Source organism: Pezoporus wallicus, unplaced genomic scaffold (assembly GCF_028554395.1).
Source record: "Pezoporus wallicus isolate ANWC-B61680 ecotype Strahan unplaced genomic scaffold, APGP_CSIRO_Pwel_v1 contig_8166, whole genome shotgun sequence".
Classification (NCBI taxonomy): Eukaryota; Metazoa; Chordata; class Aves; order Psittaciformes; family Psittacidae; genus Pezoporus; species Pezoporus wallicus.
The window spans coordinates 1,686,488-1,709,132 of NW_026638114.1; the positions used below are offsets into that span (position 1 = coordinate 1,686,488).

At 39.1% G+C, this 22,645-nt stretch overlaps 1 protein-coding gene across 4 annotated transcripts in view; it reads right to left on the reverse strand.

The window, feature by feature from the left end:
* FAM13B (family with sequence similarity 13 member B) overlaps nt 1-22,645 on the reverse strand; it is a 49,520-nt gene that overhangs the window by 22,115 nt on the left and 4,760 nt on the right. For all 4 annotated transcript variants that reach the window (XM_057409453.1, XM_057409456.1, XM_057409452.1 and 1 more), the window contains exons 2-9: nt 17,208-17,374; nt 16,064-16,254; nt 15,383-15,595; nt 11,759-11,936; nt 10,844-10,988; nt 7,891-8,048; nt 1,303-1,344; nt 97-252 (exon numbers count right to left, since the gene is read on the reverse strand). In XM_057409453.1, the coding sequence (XP_057265436.1) occupies nt 97-252; nt 1,303-1,344; nt 7,891-8,048; nt 10,844-10,988; nt 11,759-11,936; nt 15,383-15,595; nt 16,064-16,220 (1,049 nt within the window). In that variant the 5' untranslated portion in view covers nt 16,221-16,254; nt 17,208-17,374. The remainder of the gene's footprint in view (nt 1-96; nt 253-1,302; nt 1,345-7,890; nt 8,049-10,843; nt 10,989-11,758; nt 11,937-15,382; nt 15,596-16,063; nt 16,255-17,207; nt 17,375-22,645) is intronic.

Below are 22,645 nucleotides of genomic sequence, written 5' to 3' on the forward strand. Positions count from 1 at the left end.
GCAAAAGTCATAACTTCTGCTTTGGGTTGAGGCAGTTTGTTTTGGAAGAATTAAGATATACAATCCTATAGAATCCAAGATACAACAAAATCTTACTGGTTGTTAGATCCTTCCTCGTCCCTGCTGGGATCGTTTGCTTCATTGTTACAGCCCAGTCTGTGTTGCTGTATGTGTTTAAGATCATTATCTAAGCTGCTCTGCAGGTCGAAAAGGTGCTGTTCCACAGCTGCTCTGATTGTTCTCTCTAAAATGCTGCAAGGAAAAAAAAAGACAGAAAGTTCGTATTAAGAACTCTCCTTTTGCATTGATCAATATGCAGAAAGGCGGAGATAAACTTTACACACAACAGGAACCTTTGATGACAAGTACTTCAAGGCAAGAAGAGACGCACTTTTCCAGAAAGGCAGTAGAAATTACTGCACCTATCTTTTATTTCATAAGATTTACATAAAGTATTATGAAATCTATTTAAAAGTAATTAACACATTACAGTTAATTATTTTTTTTAACAACATAAAGTTTTCTTAAAGCCTAATACATTCAAGTGCCAGTAAAATTCTGTGTCTGTAAGAGGTCAGAGTGAATCCTGGCACAGGTACCACTTCAGCACAGCTGGCTGCAAGCCCTCCCGAATAGAGCTGTAATCTTAAAAGGCAAGAGCCACAAACAGCAGAGACAATGAGCAAGTACCTGATGAAGGACACAGAATATACCCAAAGATATGTCAAGAAAAGTACTGCATTATTTAAAAGCAGTTGACTCTGTTAAGTGTTTCTTAGCCAGATCATCCAAAATACACAATTAGGCCCATCAAAAATCCTCCTGTAAAAGTCTTAAACTATTTTATCCCATTTTTAACTCTGGAATTGTGCATTTATTTTCCCCTCAACATTACTACACACAATTTCCACTGAACTGTACTCAATATTAACAACTAGAAGTAGTGCTAAAATAGAATGTGAATACACACAATTTCCACTGAACTGTACTCAATATTAACAACTAGAAGTAGCGCTAAAATACAATGTGAATCCTATCAGATCTTTAAAAGTCAATCTATGATGTATCCAAGCATAAAACCGAAGTGTTTTAGAATCTAGATTCTACCACACTGTGCTCTCATGCTTCTTTCACTGCATTAGCGTTAAATGTCATAAGTGAAATACTTCATGCTAGAACATACTAATTCATAACTGTAACCATCAAACCTACTGCATTTCCTTCTCTTGAAAGCAGACATATCTTCTATGCACATTCCAGTCACAGCACAACTCAAACATTTCGTATTTTCATTGTACTTACTCTGCAGAGGCTGGCAAGATACTTATGGGAGAGATGTGAGCACTGCAATAAAGAAAAGGAAGTTAATGTAGTGTAAAAACTTACCATGCTAAAATAAAAGTCTTGAAGTCAACAGGACACAACTTAGAAAATATTTAAAGACTGCATGTAATGCAGCTAATAAAATAAATACGTAAAGAAAATACTGACTTGCACTCCCTTTACTGTTTACATAAAGGAATCTTAAAGAACACCATCATAAGACAGGAAGTTGTAGGAGTAGCAAAGCAGATTTGTCTCTCAGTACATTATGAAGCTATAAGCTCTCAGAAGTACAGTCTTTCCCATGGGAAATACTAATCACTTAGTCTCCAAAGATTTCCTGACACCTTGCTTAAGAATGCAGATTTTAACCTTGCTGCCTAAAGCACATTCTGCATCACTCTGATTTCTTTCGCAGTTGCAATCCATAAGAGCTGCTTCCCTGCCTGTCAGACTGCTGCCTCATTTTGTTCTGCACCATTCAACAGATGTACAGCGTTCTCCAAGGACAGCTACAGCATTTCAAGTCCAAGGCAGGCACCTTCCAGAGGTGTTGAAGCAGCAGCTAGCTGTTTGGAGAACATCTGGAAATCTCCTAGCACAAGCCACTTCAGCCTAGACTATCAAACTCCTGGGGGTGGTGGTGATCAGTGTAACTAACTCAAGTTAACTCATGGGTATGTGGTCCCAAATTAATATGATCAGAATTCTCCAATAATAAACAAAATGCTTAACTTTTAGATAAAGTGATAATAAATAAGCTAAAAACAAAATAAAAGAAGAAAACCTTACTGTGAACAGCTGTGAGGTACAACTTACATACCCCATTTAGGACAAAAGAAAGAAATACTAACTTCATTTCAACTGGCAGGTAGAGAGGGAAGCAAACAAATGCTTTTGCTTGCCATGACATATAACTAGAGTTCAAAAAGCTGAAGCCCAACATTTTAGCCTGCCCGTTACCATGCAACAACACTGCTGGCACCCACAGCTGATTTCAAATCTTATTTCCATGAATGCATAAAGTAAACTCTGAATATAAAGGAGCTTCCCACTGCACTGGAGCTCAAGAGGTACTCTGATCCCAGCCTGCCTTGCACTAAACCAAAGAGATGGTCTCCCTCCTTACCCAAGAATAGTTTTAATGCAGCAAGAATTATCTTGGTCAGACTTTATCAAGTTTAGTAGTAGTTCTACCACCAGAGAGGTAAGATAAGTACACCACCTCAAGCAGACTGGTTTTCTCTTCCTCTCAGCAGCAGAAACACAAACAATAAAGGATTCCCATTGAAACACTTGCTGACAGGATAGTGGTTAAAGCATTTCTTTAAAAATAATGATGTTCTTTTGCCTTAGATAACTTGTCCTGGGACACAGCACAGCACTGAATGCAAACCCCACCATGGAACACTCCACAAGCAGGTGCCCACACAAGCTTTTCTTAATGGAAACTTGATTTTGAATCAAGCTCATTTTGATGGGTGTGTTTGCCTTGGTGGAAAACCAAAGCAGATCCAGATCTAAATGCTCTGACAGAACAGGCAGCTCTAAAGTACCATTTCAAACCAGAGAGTGCTTCATAGCTTTGGGAAATTAAAACACCTGATACAGAAGGCAGATCTTGCACCCACTGATTTCAAAGCTGCTGGATCAAGCATCTGAGGGTGAACACAATGGCACTTTGGTTGTTTTCTTTCAAACTAAGGAATAGCAAGAATTATAACTTAATATATCTACATTTCACTGATATTTCTGTGCACAGAAGTTCAGCACAGCCCTACTACTGGTACGAAGAAAGATCTTTGACAAACACATTTTGATTTGACCACACCTGAAATCACAAAAATGAAGACATGAAGCTGTGAATAAGTTCAGCTTCACAAACAAGAGAAGAGAGGAACATGAGCAAAACCATCAGTGAATAGAACAGATTTCAAACCACAGCCCTTGTTTCAGTGTTTTCAGGAAGTTCTACATTATAAAAGGTATGCTCACATTCTAAAAGTACTAATACACAATTGTATGCACTGGAATCAATTTACTATTAACACACAGTTACTCCTAGGACAAGGGGGGGGGGGGGGAAGGGAAGAAGGTAATCACAGCACAGAACACTGCACTCCAGTTGCAAAAGAGAGCAGAAGTAGTAATTCAGTCAAGGGCACAAGTACAAACACTATTTATAGGAAACTGATGACCTGGAATCCTTTTATTCTACCACTTCAGACAATGAGGAACTGTGTCAAGAATAGGGAGAATCAAGTTCCTCTCCAAAGAATCACAAAGATTTCAGACATGGTTCACAACACAATTTTCCATCTTACTGTGTAACCTTCAGGCCCCCAGCACAGGATCATTCCCCAGTGCCCCCGTTAAACACCTTTAGATACATTAGAGGTACTCAGCAAAAGATCTGCATAAATCAGCAGTATTGCAAAGCCTTTACAATCCTCTTACTACATACAGGATATCTTCAACTAAGCCCTTCAGCAACTAAGTGCTTTTTGAAAGAAATGTGTCAATGGCTCTTAAGTGAAAATACAACCCAACTTCCCCACTGTGCTACTACAGCTCAAGGATACTTTATAAAAGCTGTAAATTATACTGCTACACAGAGCCGCTACACGCAGCATGACACAGCAAGACACACAAAGGTAAACAGCTTGGTTTCATAATGCTAAGCCAGTCCTGAGAAGCCCTTTTGCACTGTCTCACAACCCATAGGAAGTTACAGTGAAAACACCCGAGATAGAAAAACACATTAACCGAGAGAGACTAGTTCAAACTTTTTCTTAGTAATTCACACAGTTCGTTATTTCTCATTAAAAATATCAGTTGTGACTATTTCATTTCATGCTATCTCCTAAACGAATTTAATCTCATGTAATTTTCAAGTTAAATAAAGTCTTAATTTGCAATCAAAGCAACGTTTTCCTTTCATATATTTACCTGTGCAGCAGAACTTTACAGGCCATGCTGATGATTTTTGCTATCCCAAACGAGCACTTCATGTAAAACTGCTTCATTTGGAAAGCAGCAAAGCGTGGCGCTGGCTGCTGGCTGTGCATGCTGCTCGCTCGGCTTCAATGGCTGCTTGTCAGGCAGCACTTCTGGAGTGCTGCACTAAACCCTGCAGTCTAACTAGAAATAGACTGCAACATGAGGTCACTCCTGACAATAAGCTGCCCAATCAACACTTGAAAGCTTCCCCAACATGTTGTTGACAGATTTTCTAGGTAGGGATGAGTATTGGGTTGGTAAAGGGAGCATTAGATTAAAACAATAACCTATTTTCTAGCCATTCAGGCAGTTGTAATGTTTGGTCAGCTTTACTATAGAGGCATTTTGTCTCGCTTTGTTGCTGTTGACTGTTATTGCCTCTCTCTCACTGATCTAAATAGAAATAAAAAGCATTAACAAATATCACACAAGCAGAGAGGATGTGACCCTTATCATTGCATTTAACATAGGTCAACTTGTTTACAGAACTTGCAACTTGTCATATCTTATATTTTTACATGGATCATTTAGAAAAGCTCAAAGAATGTCTCAAGAGTTTTTCCATTAGGCTCCTGGCTGGCAATATTTAAGATGAACTGCAAAGAGTAAAGCAAATGCTGTTTGGCAAAGCGCAGTGATTAAATATTTGGAGTAATGATAGAGAAGGATTCTAAAGTGATTATTTCAAGAGCCCGTCTTGAAAGTCAGCTGCAGTGCTGAGTCAGAGATTCCTTCCTCCAAAAGTCAGGACAGCAAAACCAGGAGAGCCTAGGGAAAAGGTTTCTGGTAACAGAATATGGTGTTTCCTTTACATGCACAATGTCAACTCACAAACACTCCCCTCTGGGGTAATGGGCTGAAAGGGCACTCCACAGGTTTATTTTAAATACCTCTTTCAAGCAGTCTCTAAATCAAACTGCATTAATGATTACCCACATTCGCACCCAGTTTCTCTCGAACTCAAATTAACACCATGCAGTGCATGAAGGTCAGGTGTTTCAGCAAGAACAGCCAACACGAGAAAAAAGCTAGTGAGCAAGGTTAGAAGGAAGTTATAGTCTAAATAACTAGAAGGAAGGTCTATACCACACTGTATAGATCAAGATAACCAATTTTTAACATGCAGAACACGCAACCTCAGTACTCTTTTCCTTCTCTCCACGAAGAGCCTAAAATATACAGATAGTCCATCCCCAAAATTTGACAGGAGAAAAGAAGCCACAAAACTACAGGTTAAGAAACTACATGAATCATGTTTGAGATCTACTCCTCTTCCTCCTTCCTTTACAAGCTGCTGCAGGTCCTATGTCAAGAAAAACAGCCACGTAAAGCTGCATCAACATTTGCTTTTTTACTTATATTTTGCATAAAATAAAACAAAGAAAGGCCATAAAATACATATTATGAAAGCCTTTAAATTTGGAAACATACAGCATTTACGGTGGTTAAAGGTTTAATAAAGCACACCGTCTCGCTCTGTAATTGTATTTTCTTGTTTCATGTTTCCTGCAGTTGATCTGGTTTTACAGTCACAACTCTCTTCTGCAGGATTCCTCGTTATCCTTCCCCACAAAAATTATGGAAAACGCCAACCATAATTAAAGCCTATTAACGTTTAATTAACCCTAAACATTGAGGAAAGATGGTTTTCTCTTCAGGCTATCAAAATTAAACTCGCAAACACGTTGAGGTTGTCACTACTGTTGTGCTTCCACATTCCACAGGCAACTAAATACCTGTGAATACCTGTGAACAGCTAAACTGCTTTACAACTGTAATGGTAGAAATTCCAATTACAGCAACTTGTTTTCCATTTAACTCAAACCAAGATTAAACACCTCCATTACTGACAAGGATAATTATTAAAATAGAATTTCAATTACAGAACAAAAATGTTTCTTTCATTATTTTCTATTTTACAAGTTCCTGCAATGAAGCAGAAGGAAGTGTGCAGCCAAGCACCTCCACAGAACCTAAAATACACATTCTTGAGACTACTGAGACTTCGGCAGAACCTTATATGTGATTTTGCCTGCATCTCTTCTGCTTTCAGTCACGCTTTTAATACAGATTCTTCCTCATCCCTCCCCACAAGTTCCTACATGCAATACCCATAAAAAACACATGCTGCAAAGAGGAAAAGGTAAAATTCACTCTCTGTAAAATGTGAACTCTAAGCACAGGTAAAGCAGACTTAAAAATAAAAACTCACTTTCTACAAGCAAGTACAATATAAATCTGTGTATTACAAATGCACACAAATAAGCTCTCAAAGGAAAACACAGTTTTAAGTATATGCATCTCCTTTATGAAGATTGGTCTTAATTAAAAGCTGAATCCACTCCAAGGCTCTATCCCACTTTGCAGCTCCCAAACCTGCTCCCAGCTCCTACCCAGTGGAGCCTATCTGAACAGATCTCTCTATAGAATCTGGCCCTTGGGCAGGTATTGCAGGGCTCTCCAGCTTCAGCAGCTGTTATACTTGTTTGGACAACACGAGACCTTGGCTTCCTATGTATTTTTCTAATAACCTTTTCTAGAAGGCCGTTAACAAATAAAACCTCAGCTTATGCATAGGTACCAGTTATGTCACTCCTATAGTGATATAACAAACATCAGCCTCTGAGATAAATTTAGTTAGCAGAGTTTAAATTAGCTGAAGATCAGTGTTTTACAAGTACATGAACAAGGCAACTTTCAGAAAACAGGGAACCCAGAGCCTTCAATTTAAGCTTATATTAAAGTGACCTTCTGGACCCTCAATTCAACAACCCATTCTGTAAAGTCTCATATATAACCTTACAAACACCATCTCTGAAGCGCTCAAGATTTCCTCCACATTGCTCCTACTAAAGGCCTTTCTAGAACCTCTAAATACCAACCTAAAAATCATTAGTGGTCAATATTACCCCACTCGCTCTCTCACTCTCCTTTTGGTTATATGTAGTTCTCTCTTCATCCCCAGTGTTTTCTTTCTCTAGCATATTTTCAGGAAGCAATCACATCTATAGACTCTTCATTACAATTGCTGAATGCAATATATTCCACTGTATGCTAGTGAAATCAAAAAGTACTCTCCCCATTTAACACCCAACCAAACTGGGCAGGTTTAGACAATAAAGGAGGGTTGCGCAAGGGCAGCTCTGCTGACCAGCACATGACAAGAAATAGCCCCAGGATCTCCCACTGAAAGGGAGTGGTGGAAAGACTGTTCCGAATGGGTTCACATCTAAAAATATTCACATTCTTTTTATATTTCTCCTATAAAATTCACTGTTCAAATACAGCTTTACAGTTTCACTACAATATGGCCTTTTTCCCTTTCTCTGCATTAACCACATTGTTAATCCCATCTGTGTTCTACAGGCATTCCTCTGCTGAATTTGGGAGCAGTGATTTTATTTTTGTATTGTACTATTTATTTCTGTATTTTACTACAACAATAATTGCACCTACTTATAAAGCTTCAGTTTGTAGACACACCGCTCAAAAGCCTGACAGTTTCCCTCAGACAGAACAGATGATACTTTAGACTCTAAACCAAACTCTAAAGCAGGAACAGGTTACCTTGTTGATGCTGTAACACTCCTGGAATCCGAGAGACTCCCTGTCATATCTAGATGCACCACAGCTGGCCTTTCAACAGGTTTCTCTGTGCCATCTTCTGGAAGTTCTTCAGACTGCTCAAGCTTTACATCTTCCTCCTCTTCCAAGAGATCATTGATCTAAAAAGGATTTAATCACAGTTACTAGCTGGAAAAGTTCTTTAAAGAGGTCCAAGGAACTAAAAGAGCATGAGAGGTCTAAAAACAATGTACATGTAAGAGGTGAACATTTTTCAGTTTTAGAAAGAGACAGACACACTAGACTTGCTTTTATGTTAAACCATATATTCCACATCGCTAAAAAGCTACAGAACTCTTTTGAAACACTGGACAAAAGCTGAAGCACCCCTAATGCAGTAAATGAACACAAGCAGAATCAAGACAAAAATATCCCAGCCATGCTGAAGTCATGAGGCACAGAGCCTTTCTTCCTTTATATATGAAATAGAGACAGCCAATTCTCCTCTATTCCATAGGAAGCTTTAATCATACATGAGAAGCATTTTCAAATGCTTTATGGAAAGCAATATGTAAGTCAAAGAATCCAAACTTTAAGGTATTGAATGAATACTTCCAAAGGCAAATGTAAGAGTATTGAGAAGCTTCACCAACGCCTCTTGTCTTTGTTTCTTCATTTCCGAACACAGATGTGTTTACTGAAGCAGTGAGATACAGGCACTTTAAAAAGTAAAACAATATAGCCACTGACACATCAGTACAGCACCTTCCCTTTTTACAAAGCAACTATGTTAAAACCATAAAAAGGTAAACACAAAGTTACTCTGTTTGATTGCAAAGCCCCTGTGATTGATTACTGATCTCCCAAACTTGCAAACCCAAACATTAAAGCAGCAGCAGGCTCAAGAATATATGCTTTATATCACATTCTGCATAAGTATAAAAAGAACCCACTGAATTAAGAAAAACTGAAACTTTACACAGAAGGCAGAGAGGAGCTGTTTATTTTTCAAAGGGGTGTAATTGTTACATGGAAATACATTCAGGTCAAGAAACACTCTTATCCCCGACTTTCCAGTGCAATTGCAAGAGGATGCGGCAGTGACCCACAGGCAAGCCCAGCCACACACAGTGGGGCTGCACACAGTGGGGACGGGGCCCTGCTGCGCCCCACACACTGGCCTGGAGGGAGCAGGACCCAGCAGCAGTGCACTGTTGACATCTGGTGGAGACACCACGAAATTAAAGGGACACCCCACCAAGAAAAAAACCAAAGCCAAAACCACACACTAAACAAGCTGCTATGCTTGGGAAACCCTTTTGCTAAAACACAGAATGACCCACAGACAAGTCAGTAATTTCAAAGCATGAAAGCAGACTATTCGTTAAAGAGCAGTCATGCCAGCCTCAGGTGACAGCCCTCAACCTGGCTGTAGAAGATACAGCCCAGCTTTATGCAACAGCTTCCTTCTAACAGCAGGGCTGTGGCAGTTCTCAGTGCTAGACGCACTTCTGCAAAGAGCTGGAGACTGCAAACACTGCAAAGCTGCAGCACTTAGCTAAAGGAGTGAGCAGAGCAGAAGCTGCTCAATCCAGAATGTGCTGCCCACGCTTGGCAGAGCAGCCCAGTGGGTGAGAGAGGTGTCTCCTGCAGTCAAGAGGAAGCAATCAGCTGCCCCAGGACTTGCCTTACCTGTCTTGCTAGAGGAGGGGTTCATGGCACAGTGAGGCGTTAAAAACCTCAGTGTTTGTTACCTTCCTTAGCAACTACTGTTACCTACCTCTTGTCCTCTTCAAAGAAAATATATCACTTCTTAAGCCAACTGAATATAAGAAAATTCATGGTTTATAGCTTTCTGTATTTCTGAGGAAGGGTTTGCGTCAAGATTTTGCTAATAAATCCACAAACCTGGCTCTGATAATACAAAGAAGTGTTTTTTCCATCATTATCACTTATACACCATGACTTGCTAGAATTTAAAACATCTGCGAACATAGAATCATAGAATAGTTGGGGTTGGAAAGGACCTTAAGATCATCCAGTTCCAACCCCCCTGCCATGGGCATGGATACCTTACGCTAAACCATCTCACCCAAGGCCTCGTCCAACCTGGTCTTGAACACTGCCAGGGATGGAGCATTCACAACCTCCCTGGGCAACCCATTCCAGTGCCTCACCACCCTCACAGGAAAGAATTTCCTTCTTATATCCAATCTAAAAGAAGAATACTACATTTTCATTTCTCTTAACACCTCTCCATCTCTGTATTTATATAGATATTTATATAGATACTTATATAGAATCCCAGCATGACATGGTATTTTACTGCACAGAGTTAAATTTGTTGTGAGGAAAGGCAGAAGAGTGACACCGGATACCACCAATCAAATGGAGAGGCGAGTCTGACAAGCCTGGCAGCTGAATACTGGGACGCAGAGGATTTCTGTTCAACTTGACTTTTTTCTCCAATTTCAACACTCTTCCACACTAATATCAAGAATTTGTTTTGAAATCTTAGAAACACCATTCAAGAAATTCTGGCACAGGGAAACACCACTGGTAACATCATCAAGTGGAGTGCGAGACCCTGCATGCTCCTCTAAAACACACCTGGATGTATTATTGACCAAGACAGACACTAGCATGGCTCTGCATTCACTTGAAACACAGTTGTCAAGTCCTAAAAAGGTAACTCAAAAGCTGTACTGTTTATGTAGCATATTTGTGTTGGGCAGGATATCACTGTTGGTCCAGTGCCAGTGTATGGTTCTCCATAGCATAGCTATACAATTCCACAAGCATGCCTGTGTTTGGAAAACTCATACGGAAATGCCACATTTTGGCAGTTTGCAAGAAAGAGAAAGGCATAATAAAGTTATATTTCAACCTATCTTTCATAAACATGTGTATAACAGACACTTAAGTGATAACATACTGCCATTTAAAATATTCTTACCTGCTCAGTTATTGAGCTTAAATCATTGGTGGATGAAAAATCTTCCTCTTCATTTTCAAAGAATTCATAGTAGTTCTCCAGAAGCCCCGCCATTATTCTGCTCACTAGTTCTTGTTCTTTCAGATCCTCCACATCTGTGTAAATGCTAAAGATTTCAACACTGGGTTAATTTAGAGAGATGAATTCAAATGTTTCCCCAAAGACTCCTGTGAACGACTTCAATGACTAAAGGCTGCACTTCACACCATTATCCCTAATCCATTCACAGAACACAAGAGAACTTTCAGTGTGCCTTCACACCAGTGCATTATAGAGCTTTATACTAGCTTACAAAGTTACAAAGTACTATTTTGTCAATTAACCTTTCATGAGGAATATTTAAAATGTAAGTAATTTCCCGTAGAGGGGAATCCTCAGGATACATTTATACCAGAAGATCTTTCTCACTACAAATAGTAATCTTAGAGGCTATCTCTAAAAAATGTGAACCTCAGTATTACTACAGTAATGCAAGAACCACATCACTGGTTTCTAACACCACAGCTCATAGACAAGCTCTTGTTCACATCTGAGCAAAAACTGTAAGACAAAACTGGGGTGAGGGAGTGGGGGGAACAGAAAGAAAGATGCTGCCCAAAACATATTCATAGGAACATAAACTGGTTTGGGTTGGAAGGACCCTAAAGCTCCTACCCCCTGCCATGGGCAGGGACACCTTCCACTAGCACAGGCTGCTCCAAGCCCTGTCCAACCTGGCCTTGAACACTGCCACACATGGGGCAGGCACAGCTTCGCTGGGAACTTCATCTTGTGTACTTGCTACTGTTACTCATGGACTAGAAATGAGTTCACACTACAGATACACTCTGTCAAACTCACACAGAAACACCCCATGAACTTTAAAATCCAACTTACTGAAAAACATCCGGGCCAAAGACTGCAGCTAAAGAACTCGCTGACCAGATTTCTTCATGATGAGATGCTACATTAGCTAAAAATTTACACAGAAACTTTAACAAACTGTAATTAACAGGTGGAAGCTGCTGCAAGAGGAACCTCAACTTTCTTCCAAATTCATCTTCGTTATTATAATCTGGAAAATGTAATAAAAGTATTTTAATCACAGAAATAAGTATCTGCTTTATCACATTTAATATTGATTGACTTTTTGACTCTGACAATAATTACTTGCTTCTGAAGTACAAATGACTGGGACAGAATATAGCCTAAACTGGCAGCATTTGACTTGTGTTGGTTTGCTCTGAGATTCCATTACTAAATTTCTCCACAGAAAAAGGAAAAAACAAACCCAAAACTCAACAAACAAGCAACCAAGCAACCAAAAACCAACCCAACCCACATATCTGAAGGGTGTTTGCAATCTGTCTGTCCCTGCATCTCATCCTCTCATTTCAGTCTCTGGATTAGTCCCTTACTCTCTGATCTCTTCAAGAGAGGCTGAGAACTCCTTTCCTGTTCTGTCACTCTTCTTCAGCGATGTCAGAGGTCTGCACGGGTGGTAAAGAGATAGGGGTACATAACAAAAAACCCAAACCCTTCCCAGTCTTGTTTCCACAGCACAGAACCATCAGATTACTTTCCCTAATGATAAACTGTAAGTTTAATTTCTTCTGTGAAACAAATGGATAACCTAAACCAATGACTTCCACCATATTCTCCTCTGCAAGTCCAGTTTAGCATGTTCTCCCCAGTTAATGCTGATTACATAGGCCAGTTCCTCCATAACCCTTCATTTTACCACTGTTGCACAACTGCTTTTCAGAACAGCTCTAGAGGCAGCAACAGCTCTAGAGGCAGCAACAGCTCTAGAGGCAGCAACAGCTCTAGAGGCAGCAACAGCTCTAGAGGCAGCAACAGCTCTAGAGGCAGCAACAGCTCTAGAGGCAGCAACAGCTCTAGAGGCAGCAACAGCTCTAGAGGCAGCAACAGCTCTAGAGGCAGCAAGCTAGCTTAAAAACCTAAATTCTCCCTGTTTCAGACAACCCCCTTTGCTATTTCTTCCTCTACAAGCATCCCATTCTCAGCACTCTACTTCCTTTTACAACACTTACCTGATAAGTACAAGCAATCTCAATGCAATCATCTAACATGTACTTAGCTTGAAGCTTGGTGATTCCTTTTCAGACCTGAGAAAGGCTCACCATCAAACTTCCTCATTCTCACCCCACATTTAACTATACCCTTCAGCAAAGCATCTCCCTATCAATCTCATCTGTTACATTATAAGCCCTACAAGCAATAGGGTTCAAAGAGTTTACAATTGTTTGCACCTAACAGAGAAATCCCATATAAAGGAAATGTTGGGAAAGCCAAAATGGGAGAAAACTTGATACTAACAGACCCCCCATCCTTTCTCAGGATTCGAAAACTCTTCTTAGATCATCAGTTAGAAAGGAAAGAAGACATTTGAAGATGATGAGCAGTTGCTGAGTCCTTAATGTCAACTCCAAGTAGCAAATGCCCTTCTGTACACGTACCATAATACCAAACAGTAACATGCAGGACTTCATTTACCTAGACACAGGTAACACCTACAATATCTGAATACAGGTAACCAGGCACAGAAAAATACTTCTTCCTGGAAACTGATCTATGTGTATCAGACAGTGAAAAAGACAAAACCTGAGTAGAGGAAACTGAAACTCTAATTTTAGTATCAGGAAACAGCATTTAAAGGTTCATTTGTTCCAATTTCCATGGTGCAGATAACTTTAGATCTTTCTAAAATCACTTTATTTTAAACTTTCAAGAAAGACAGTAAAGAAAATAAACTGCAAGTTAAAGAGAAGCTTTTCTGTGTGTTTGACAGAAAGGAATTACAAGGGATTTACATGCTGAAGAAAAACTCTTTTCCCAAAACAACCCCCATGTAAAAAAAAAAAAAAAAATCTATTTTTTACATAGTAATCTATTCAAAAACGGAAAAAAGCCAATTTTCACACTGTATTTTACAAGTCATAGAAGGGAATCAACACTGTCACACCAAGGGAGCCCACCTCAATCCTATTTCCTGTCATGATATTGCAAACCAAGGTGCATAGCAGTACTAGCTGAGCAACCAGCAGCATTCTGCATTACTGTCTTAACCATCCTGTCATTTATCATCTTTTTCAGGTTTACTAGCTGCTGAGGTCCAAGGAACCAGGACATCAGCAATACAACCCAAAAAGCAGACATACCACCAATGAGATTCCCTGTCCACTTCGATTTCTCATTACTGCACAGGACAAACAAACAGAACTTCAGCCTTAACAAATTTCTATGATCAGCAGCTTCCAAAAATTGTTTCTAGCACAAGACTACTTAGTGCCTCACACATCAGTGTTCAGCCTCTGCTCACCAGCTATGAACATAACCACCCCACATTCAACATTTCAGGATATGGGGACTACCTAAAGGAGAAAAATGAAGCAGCTTCAAACTCTAAAAGATGACCCTCCAGTTTAGCAGCTGGTAAATACAGAGTAACAGTGTACAAAAACCATGCTGCACTCACTCATTCCACAAAACAATTCCTACTCTGAACAAACTGGACAATCATGAATGCTACCAAGTTCTTATGAGGAATAAACTCAACAAGCAAAACGTGCATCTTCCAAAGCAGAACAAGCCCAGCACTTGAAGCAAAGTATGAACTGACACTGGAAAATGAGCAACACTCCTGCAGAGCGACAACCAGCAAACCCCTCAGTTATGTCACAGGGTTGCAGAGCTCCAACAGCAACATACCCTTTGAGGACATTACTAAGGTAGTACTGCAAGACAAGCTTTTTCACTAGTCAAGTTATGAATCAACTCCAACACCACTCAAAACAGCAGAGGCCAAAAGACTCAGGAGACTGGATACAGACAGACAAGTTGGGAACTGGTAAGGAAAATACTGTGCCAGCATATGGGTATCAATGTGAAAGGGCAAGGTCTTGCAGGGTATGAAAAAACATATTTAGCAACAACAACATGCTGCTGACGGGGGGGGGGGGGGTGTGTGTGTCTTCCTACAAATGAGTTTTAAACTGAAAAAAATCCACAGTGGGAAAGCAAATGCAACAAGAGCATAGGGCTCGAGATCTCTTCTCTAGTATACAAAAGCTTTAACTGCTAGGAAAGCATAGGTAGAGTAAGAGAAATTAAGAGGAAATAAGAGAAAAGCAGACAGAAGCATTCCTAGTACTTTGAAGCATTAGTAGAAGATGTCACACAACTTTGATTCCAGTAGCTTTGACTCGTGTCCCAGTATTCATGCACAAGAACATGGAACACTCAGAATTAATCAGCATGATACGTGGCAGCTCACTGTTTTCCACTATGATGGATAAACTGTGCCTTTGAATGCGGTCTGAGCTTCCTAAAAAGACCTATTTATTTGGGATTTGTGCTAAGAAAAGGTTATTTAAATGTCTCCTGATACACGTGATTACACAGAGCACCAAAGACACCCCAGTGCCACTACAAAACTCCATTTAATACTGTTTTTTGCTCTTAAAATAATACAAACATTGTATCAAAAATAATTATTACCTTGAGAAAGTTGCATTAAATGTATGTGCAAACTGCCAGGGATGACTGGCTCTGGAAGTTCTTGAAGAAAAAACCTAAGAAGGCTGATAGCTGAGGGTACATCTGCTTCTTTAACCAGGTCCACATCTTCTCCATTATCATATCGCTGCCGAAGCCACTCCACTGTCTCGGCATTCCCATTGACTTGAAAAAGTCCTTCTTGTTCCAGACCCCCTGAATTAGAAAGAAATTGCAGAAATAATTTTTTAGATCTTGTATGGACAAATATTGCAGCAAATACTGATAACCAGATATGCACAATTCATACACTGACTGAAACGCTTCCTGGACAGCAGTTTTGCAAGACTTCAGCAGTCCTTTTCCCAGCAAATACATTCTTATGCCCAGCTAACAGCACAGGAAGCCGAGTGTCACAGTACCTAAACCATACCATTTCCTATGAACTACCCTGATAAGCTGACTGCATTAGTCTCAGTTAGAAAAAAGTGATAATCAAATGTAACAGAACGACTAAAGAAAGTGTGTATTGCCAAAAAAGAATTCCAACTAAATCACATCCAATTAAATATAAGTAACTTTAGGAAAAAAGTACTCTTCAAAAAAATACAGCTTACAAACCCCACAATTTATTCTGTAAGAATAACAGCTCAACACATTCAAGTACAGCAAGAGAATACATACCATGTTCCTCAATATAGTCCACCACATGGCGGACTATGAATGGAACCTCATTGTCTGGTTGCCCTTCTTGCTGCAGCTCATCAAGTGGAATTCCAAATATTTTGTTAGCAAGAACAGAGTTGCAGTTACTCAAGGAAGGGGAGGAGCTCTTCCTCATATCTTTTTGCAGCCAAAAATCAAAGCTGTCTTTTCTGTCAAGTAAGAGGAATTAAAACCAAAAATCATACTTCAGTGCACGCTGGTTTAATCACCTAATGCAAATACTCTTTGGTCTCAGTCTGTTGACTGATTTAATGACAGGTTCTATAATGACTCCAAGTACAGCTAACTAGCTAAACAACTACAACCAAGACAGATGTCATAGCCAATCCTCAATAGAGGACTGAGAAGAACATATATAGCAACAAAGAAAACTCAGAAAATTCTAGTCACAACATCATTGCTTAAGTCCTAAGGTGCTTCAGAAGAGAAATTCTTCAGTACATTTCCTGACGGTATTTATCAGTCAGGCCTTGGAAATCCAATGCAAAAACCTCTCAAGAGGAAATTAAACTAGTGGATCATACCAAACCAAACCCACTGGTTTTAGTTACATGAAATGATAAAGTATTTTGTGGTACGCAGCTCCACTGCAATCAACTTCTAATATATTCAGCGTTTTCTGGTCTGTACAATAGAGCTTTCAACACCTGCATCAAATTAAACATTTAAAAAATATAAACCCCCAAAACTAGTTTCTAGATGCTCAGCGATACCATTCTTCCCACAATGCAGAAGCTCCAGCTTTATTTGCAAGTCTTTGCTTGATAAAGGATCTAAGTAGATAACAGAGGTATTACCAAAGACAGTGCGTTTCAGTTAAACTGTTAACCTGTCAGAACCAAAATATTTCCTTTAGCAAAGAAAAGCCTGTCTTTTCAAAATAAATACTCAAAAAGAAAACATACTTGCTTAAATGCAAGCAGTCACTTTCATAGAGGATGGGACACAGACCATGAAATACAGCCTGCTAGACAAAGCACCGCAACCAAACTTAATCCTCTGATTACTAATGGATTAATAAATTCTAACAGATGAGACACACTGAAATCCACACTTCCTTTTCTTCTTTAATAGCTTGAGTAAAGCAGTTGAAGAAACCCACCTCAGAGTACTTAAACAGCCGAGTTTGAAAAACGTTTTCTGCGCCAGCTGCCCTCACTGACCAAGCATTCTTTTGTCATTTATGGTTGTTTAAGATTATGGCAAAAGATCAGCCTGTAGTTCCTCATTGAAGAATAGCAGAACTCGATCAGTACTTCAGCAGTTAATCTGAAAATAAGGAAAAGATTATCAGACCATAAAGTTTTCAACAGCTTTAAACTCGGTCACAAGTCTAAACATCACATTTGAGGAATTCTCCTTGTTAAATCATCCATTTCTTGTTCTGATCAAGAAAGTATAAAGACCTCATCATACAAAAAAGCAAATCCCTTTCTTCACTTAGGAGTTAACCAAATGTAAAGCAAAAAGCATGGGACAGCTAAGCCTTAGCAATTATGACATGATTTTCAGACTCATTCATTCTTTTTCTAAAGAACCACAAAGGGTGTAGTAGGTTGGACGGAACTGTTTTATAGTACCTACCATACTAAAACATTTCATGTCTATAAAGTTTTTAGAAGGATCTCTGGCTTAACACCCCATGGTGTGGGGGTGTTCAAATGGCATGACCAAAAACTAAATCCTAACCAAGGACAGAGAGTCAATTAGTTTTCAGTGGTACAGATCTAGGAAATTGATTGTGTGTCCTAATTTCCAGGTCAAAGCCTAAGTCATCATGAGATATGAATACAGGAAACAACTTCCCCAATTAGGTTCCCTTGAACCAATCACATTTTTGCTACCTTTTAAAATCCCACCTATCTGTACATTTTTCAAGTTCTTAGCTCGCAAAATAGCTACAAACCACAGCAATTGCCTTTTGGTCTTGTGTGGTATTGAAGATTTACATTGCAGCTTCATGACACAATGAAGCTCATTTAATGCCCAGGTATAGTCAGAGGGTCATCTCAGCTCCTAAATCCCACCTATTACCTGTTCTAATTAAACTCAAACAACTGTAACTGGGCAAAACTAGCTTGAGACATACATGAACACACACAAACACAACACACACCACCAAAGCTAGACAATAAAAAAAGCTTTCCCTGGCTTTAAAACCTTCCATTTCATAATTTGAGATCAAGATGAGAATTCAGCTGACAGACTTGAGAAAAGTACCTTCCCTCTCTTTGCTCCCGCACATTGGCTCTTGCTTCTATTCCACATCAGAAAAAAAATCAACTTCATCTTCACTTTCGAAGTCCTAACACCCACTACTCATTTCAGTACCAAAATCTGCCAGTCCATTCACTAGCCTGGGACATCAGGAATCCAGAGCCCTTCCAGTAGTCTGAAAAAACTGATGTTTTCCTGCTCCAAATCCTCACCACACTGCACCCATGCGTTAACACTGAGCCGACCATAAGCTCTATACAACACTGCCTCAACCTCCTCCAAATTTTCTTGCATTGAGGCCTAGAGGAAAAAAAAAGTATTTCATGCATAAAAGTCTTTAAATCTTTGCCTAATCATGTAAGCAATGCTGACCAGTATCCTCTCCCGTTTTTTGTTATCTCTGTCTCTTGCAAATTTCAATCAATCCCAACATATCATGCAACTTTTAAGATCTGAAGATGCACACAGTCTATTTTCTGAAGTTCTACCAAAGTCAACCGTGTATCCACAAGGAATCAGACAGGCTCATGTTCGTGGGGTTAATGGCAGCTGGGAAAAAAACCTTTGATGGATCTGCCACAACGCTTCAGGCTGCCTTGCTCAAACCAACCAACCAACCTTCAAATAAACATCAAAACAATCATCACCCAATAAAAAGCAAATTAGAAGCAACCACTTCTTTATAATTCAGCACCAAATGAACAATCTTGTGGTCCCAGCTTCCTTAACAAAGACAACTTTGTGCTTAGTTAGCTGACATTAAAGCATTGCTATTTTCTCCGGGTGCCACAGACAAACAGGCTACCTCAATATTAACTTCATTCAAGAGACAGTAAAATAGAAGTCTTTCTGTTGTCTTTTTTTCACTAGCTTGGCCATGTAACAATAAAGTCAAAACAGCCTGATTGTCTCCTTGTCACAGCCAAACCGGATTTACAACCCAAGCTCATACTTTCAACATAGCATATGAATGATGATAAGCCCTATAAAACTATCACCTATCACTGAAGGAAAGGCTCAGAAATAATTATATATTATATCTTCTCTTCTTACACTGATCAACAGCTTTTCCACTTGGTCTCCCTTGACTCAAGATGTCCACCACTTTAATGCAGACAACATATGAAAACTAGGACAAGATATATAACCTTCAGTATTACTTCTAGTCTTTTACAAATCCTAAGCAAGACTCTGGGGAGGGATTAATTCTGGGGTTCGTTTGGTTTTTTTTTTGCCATGATCAAACAATTTCAGAAAACAGGAAGTGATCCACTCAACTATCTGCAGTTTCGCCCCTTTTATCCCGACCCTTTTGAACATGTGCTTCCCAATTTCACAGCCTACATGACTCATAAGTCCTATCAAGAGAACCACAGTAATTAAAACAACGCACCAGCTTGTGCTTTATTAGAAATAGTCAGGTTGCGCCGTTCTCATCTACCTCTCCCTTTGTTACTACAAACACTTACAAAGATCCCCTAAGCTACACTGATGTTCTACAAAATGTAACTACAGAAAACAAAAAATACATCTTATTGTGACCATTTTATACCGTAATTTTGAAAGAGGCTGAAAAAAACCCAAACATACTATGTCCTATGCAACATCCCCAAGAACCCTAAATGAAGGTAAAACACTGAGTTTCATTCCATGTATTTCAGTGTTCTTTTCCTTTATTAAAAAAGGTTTCTTGGGGTTTTTGCTGTTTTGTTTGGGGGCTCTTTGTTGTTGTTGTTGTTTCTTTGATGTAGCTGTTGTTAATAAAGCAAGTACCAGGCAAGAGTCTGCTGGGAAAACAGCACCACAAGTCTCATTTTGCCATCATAATAGCATTCACTTATCTTGGCAACCGAAGAAGTATTCACACCCACATATGAAATGCCACTAAAGAAAACACAGAATACATGGCTGTTAGTTTCTGAGGAATACATATGAAAGTTTAGACTTAAAATTAGCTCAGCTTTTACATTACTGGTTAAATTACAAATATATGGGTGTCCTTTTAAATTAAAGTCCTCAGGGCTCCAGCACCTTCCCTTAAAGCAAAGGAATGAAAAAACAAGAAGTAAAAATAAGATAAAAAAAGGCTACAAACTGAAACCATGCCATAGTAATGAAAACATTCATCTGCCTGCAGAATTTCTGCCACAAGTCTCAACTATTCAAGCAATTCATTTATTTGCTTGTTTTATCTAGCAAGAAATTCATATCATCTGTGAAGCCAAAACCAAAGCTAACAATGTCTGCCATTCTGCTCTATTTTTAATGTATTATTTTGTGGGATTAGGAGACATCACTGATTTTTGGTTTTAGTTTTTACATTTCATGTTAAAAAAAAAGTAAAATTTTGAGATAGGAATAAAAGTGCTAAAGGGCAATCGCTTGCCCTTGCTTCTCAGGAAACACACCTCAAGTTGAGACTGGCTTTTTCAGTCCGCAGTGCTGCATCCTGTCACCCACTCACATGCCCTCACACTGGCTCCAAACAGAGCCCATACACATCCTCCACTCCAAGGAGGATCGTTTCTGCAGGCAAGGAGGTTTAGTTAAAAATAAATTCCTCAAAAAAATTAAGGTGCCTCCAAGTTTTTATTTTTTTTACTCTATATTTGATAAATAAAATCCTCTATTATGTTACTTACATGACTTTCTTATAACTAGCAAAAATCCATGATATCTCCCTGGATACATATAGGACACATACTTTTAAATCCAAATAAGGAATTTTGTTTTCAGCTAAGTTTGAGGTGTTCAAAGTTATAACAGACCCTAAGAATTTCAAACTGATGGCCTAAACTTATGACATAGATTCCAACTCAGAGTCACAGAAACTTTCCTCATGCAGGGATATCGCCCAGATCCAGCTGTCAGGCATAAGCATGAGCCATAGGATTTGCCTGGGACACTTTGGTGTACCAGCTCCCTGTAAAACACACAGCCTCACTTGGCAACTGCTACACATAGTTATGGCTTTAAGAAAAGGCAACCAGCAGTCTGCTCTTTGCTCTTAAGTTTTAGCAAGATAAAAGGAGCCTTCATTCATCTGATTTTCAGCTTTTATTTGGCTAATAAGTAAAAATAAGAGTATTTTGCTCATTTGAATTAATGCAGTCAAAATTGAAAAGATGGCAGGTTGGGGCAGGAGACACAGCTACAGGAAAAGAAAAAATAAAAGTTAAAAGCCCTTAAAAACTCCTATCCCAAGCTTTTAGCAAACAAACAGAGCTCTACCACAAACTCAGGACACACAAAAGGACAAATGCTATTTGTCTCAAGAGAATAGCTGAAAACATGCAGAGCTGGGCAAGTGCTTAAATATACAGAATATCCTTCACATCAAAAGAATCATCAATTTTAAAGCAACATTTAAGTACTCATTAAAATGAGTAGTCAAAACAAAAACTGTTTAAGGATAGACATTTTAAAACCAGAAAATTAGCTTGAAATAGATTCTTAAAGCAAGATTTGCTCTGACTGTAAGGGAAATCAGCTATTGGGAGGCATTTTAGTCAAAAGTCTGGATTGGCAAATCAGACAATTAGGCTCAGCTGTTATTTCAAATTTCACAAGCTGGACTTCTTAAGAATTTATTCCTCATTCCCATGAAGGCAGAATGTTTTAAAAGAAGTGTAACTACAGAATTTAACTCACGGTGTTGAAGGAAACCATGTCAGAATAAACGTCATTTCGAGCACGTTTGACTTCCCTGCTCCCTTCGTTTCTTAACATGGTTATTAACTCTTCACTGACACGTCTGCTTTCTGCTTAAATAGGAATCAAAAGCCAACAAGCTTGTGGCAGTTTTGCACACAGTCACAGGAGTCAGCAGAAGCAGGAACACCAGCTATTTAATAAACTCGCTACTTGCATGTACATGCCTTCACATGTGTGCTTTCATACACACACACATGACCTCAGTTAGCTGAAATTCTCCATCATCTGCCACTAGCACTCAGAAAACACTCAAAATACTGGTTATAGTGACAAAGCAAATAAAAACACAAAAAAATACAACAGCAGATTCAGTAGAATGTAATTTTTGTTTCCTGGAAACGCAGTAGGAAGCTACCTAATTTACAAATTAGACCAATTCAAAACAAGCCTCGATGTCCTTACCATGGAAGAAAACAACAAAACAACTCACGAAAGCTCCTCTGAAAAAAGATATTCCTAAAATTGATGAAATTTGGGATTTTATTTTTAAAACTTACAAGCCAAGAAACCACAGTGTTGATCAGGATTTGTTTTCCAGTCATTAAAGTTTAGTCTACAATTTCAGCTGTCAGCACCCGATTAGACTTTCTGTGAAAAAGCCCATCATCC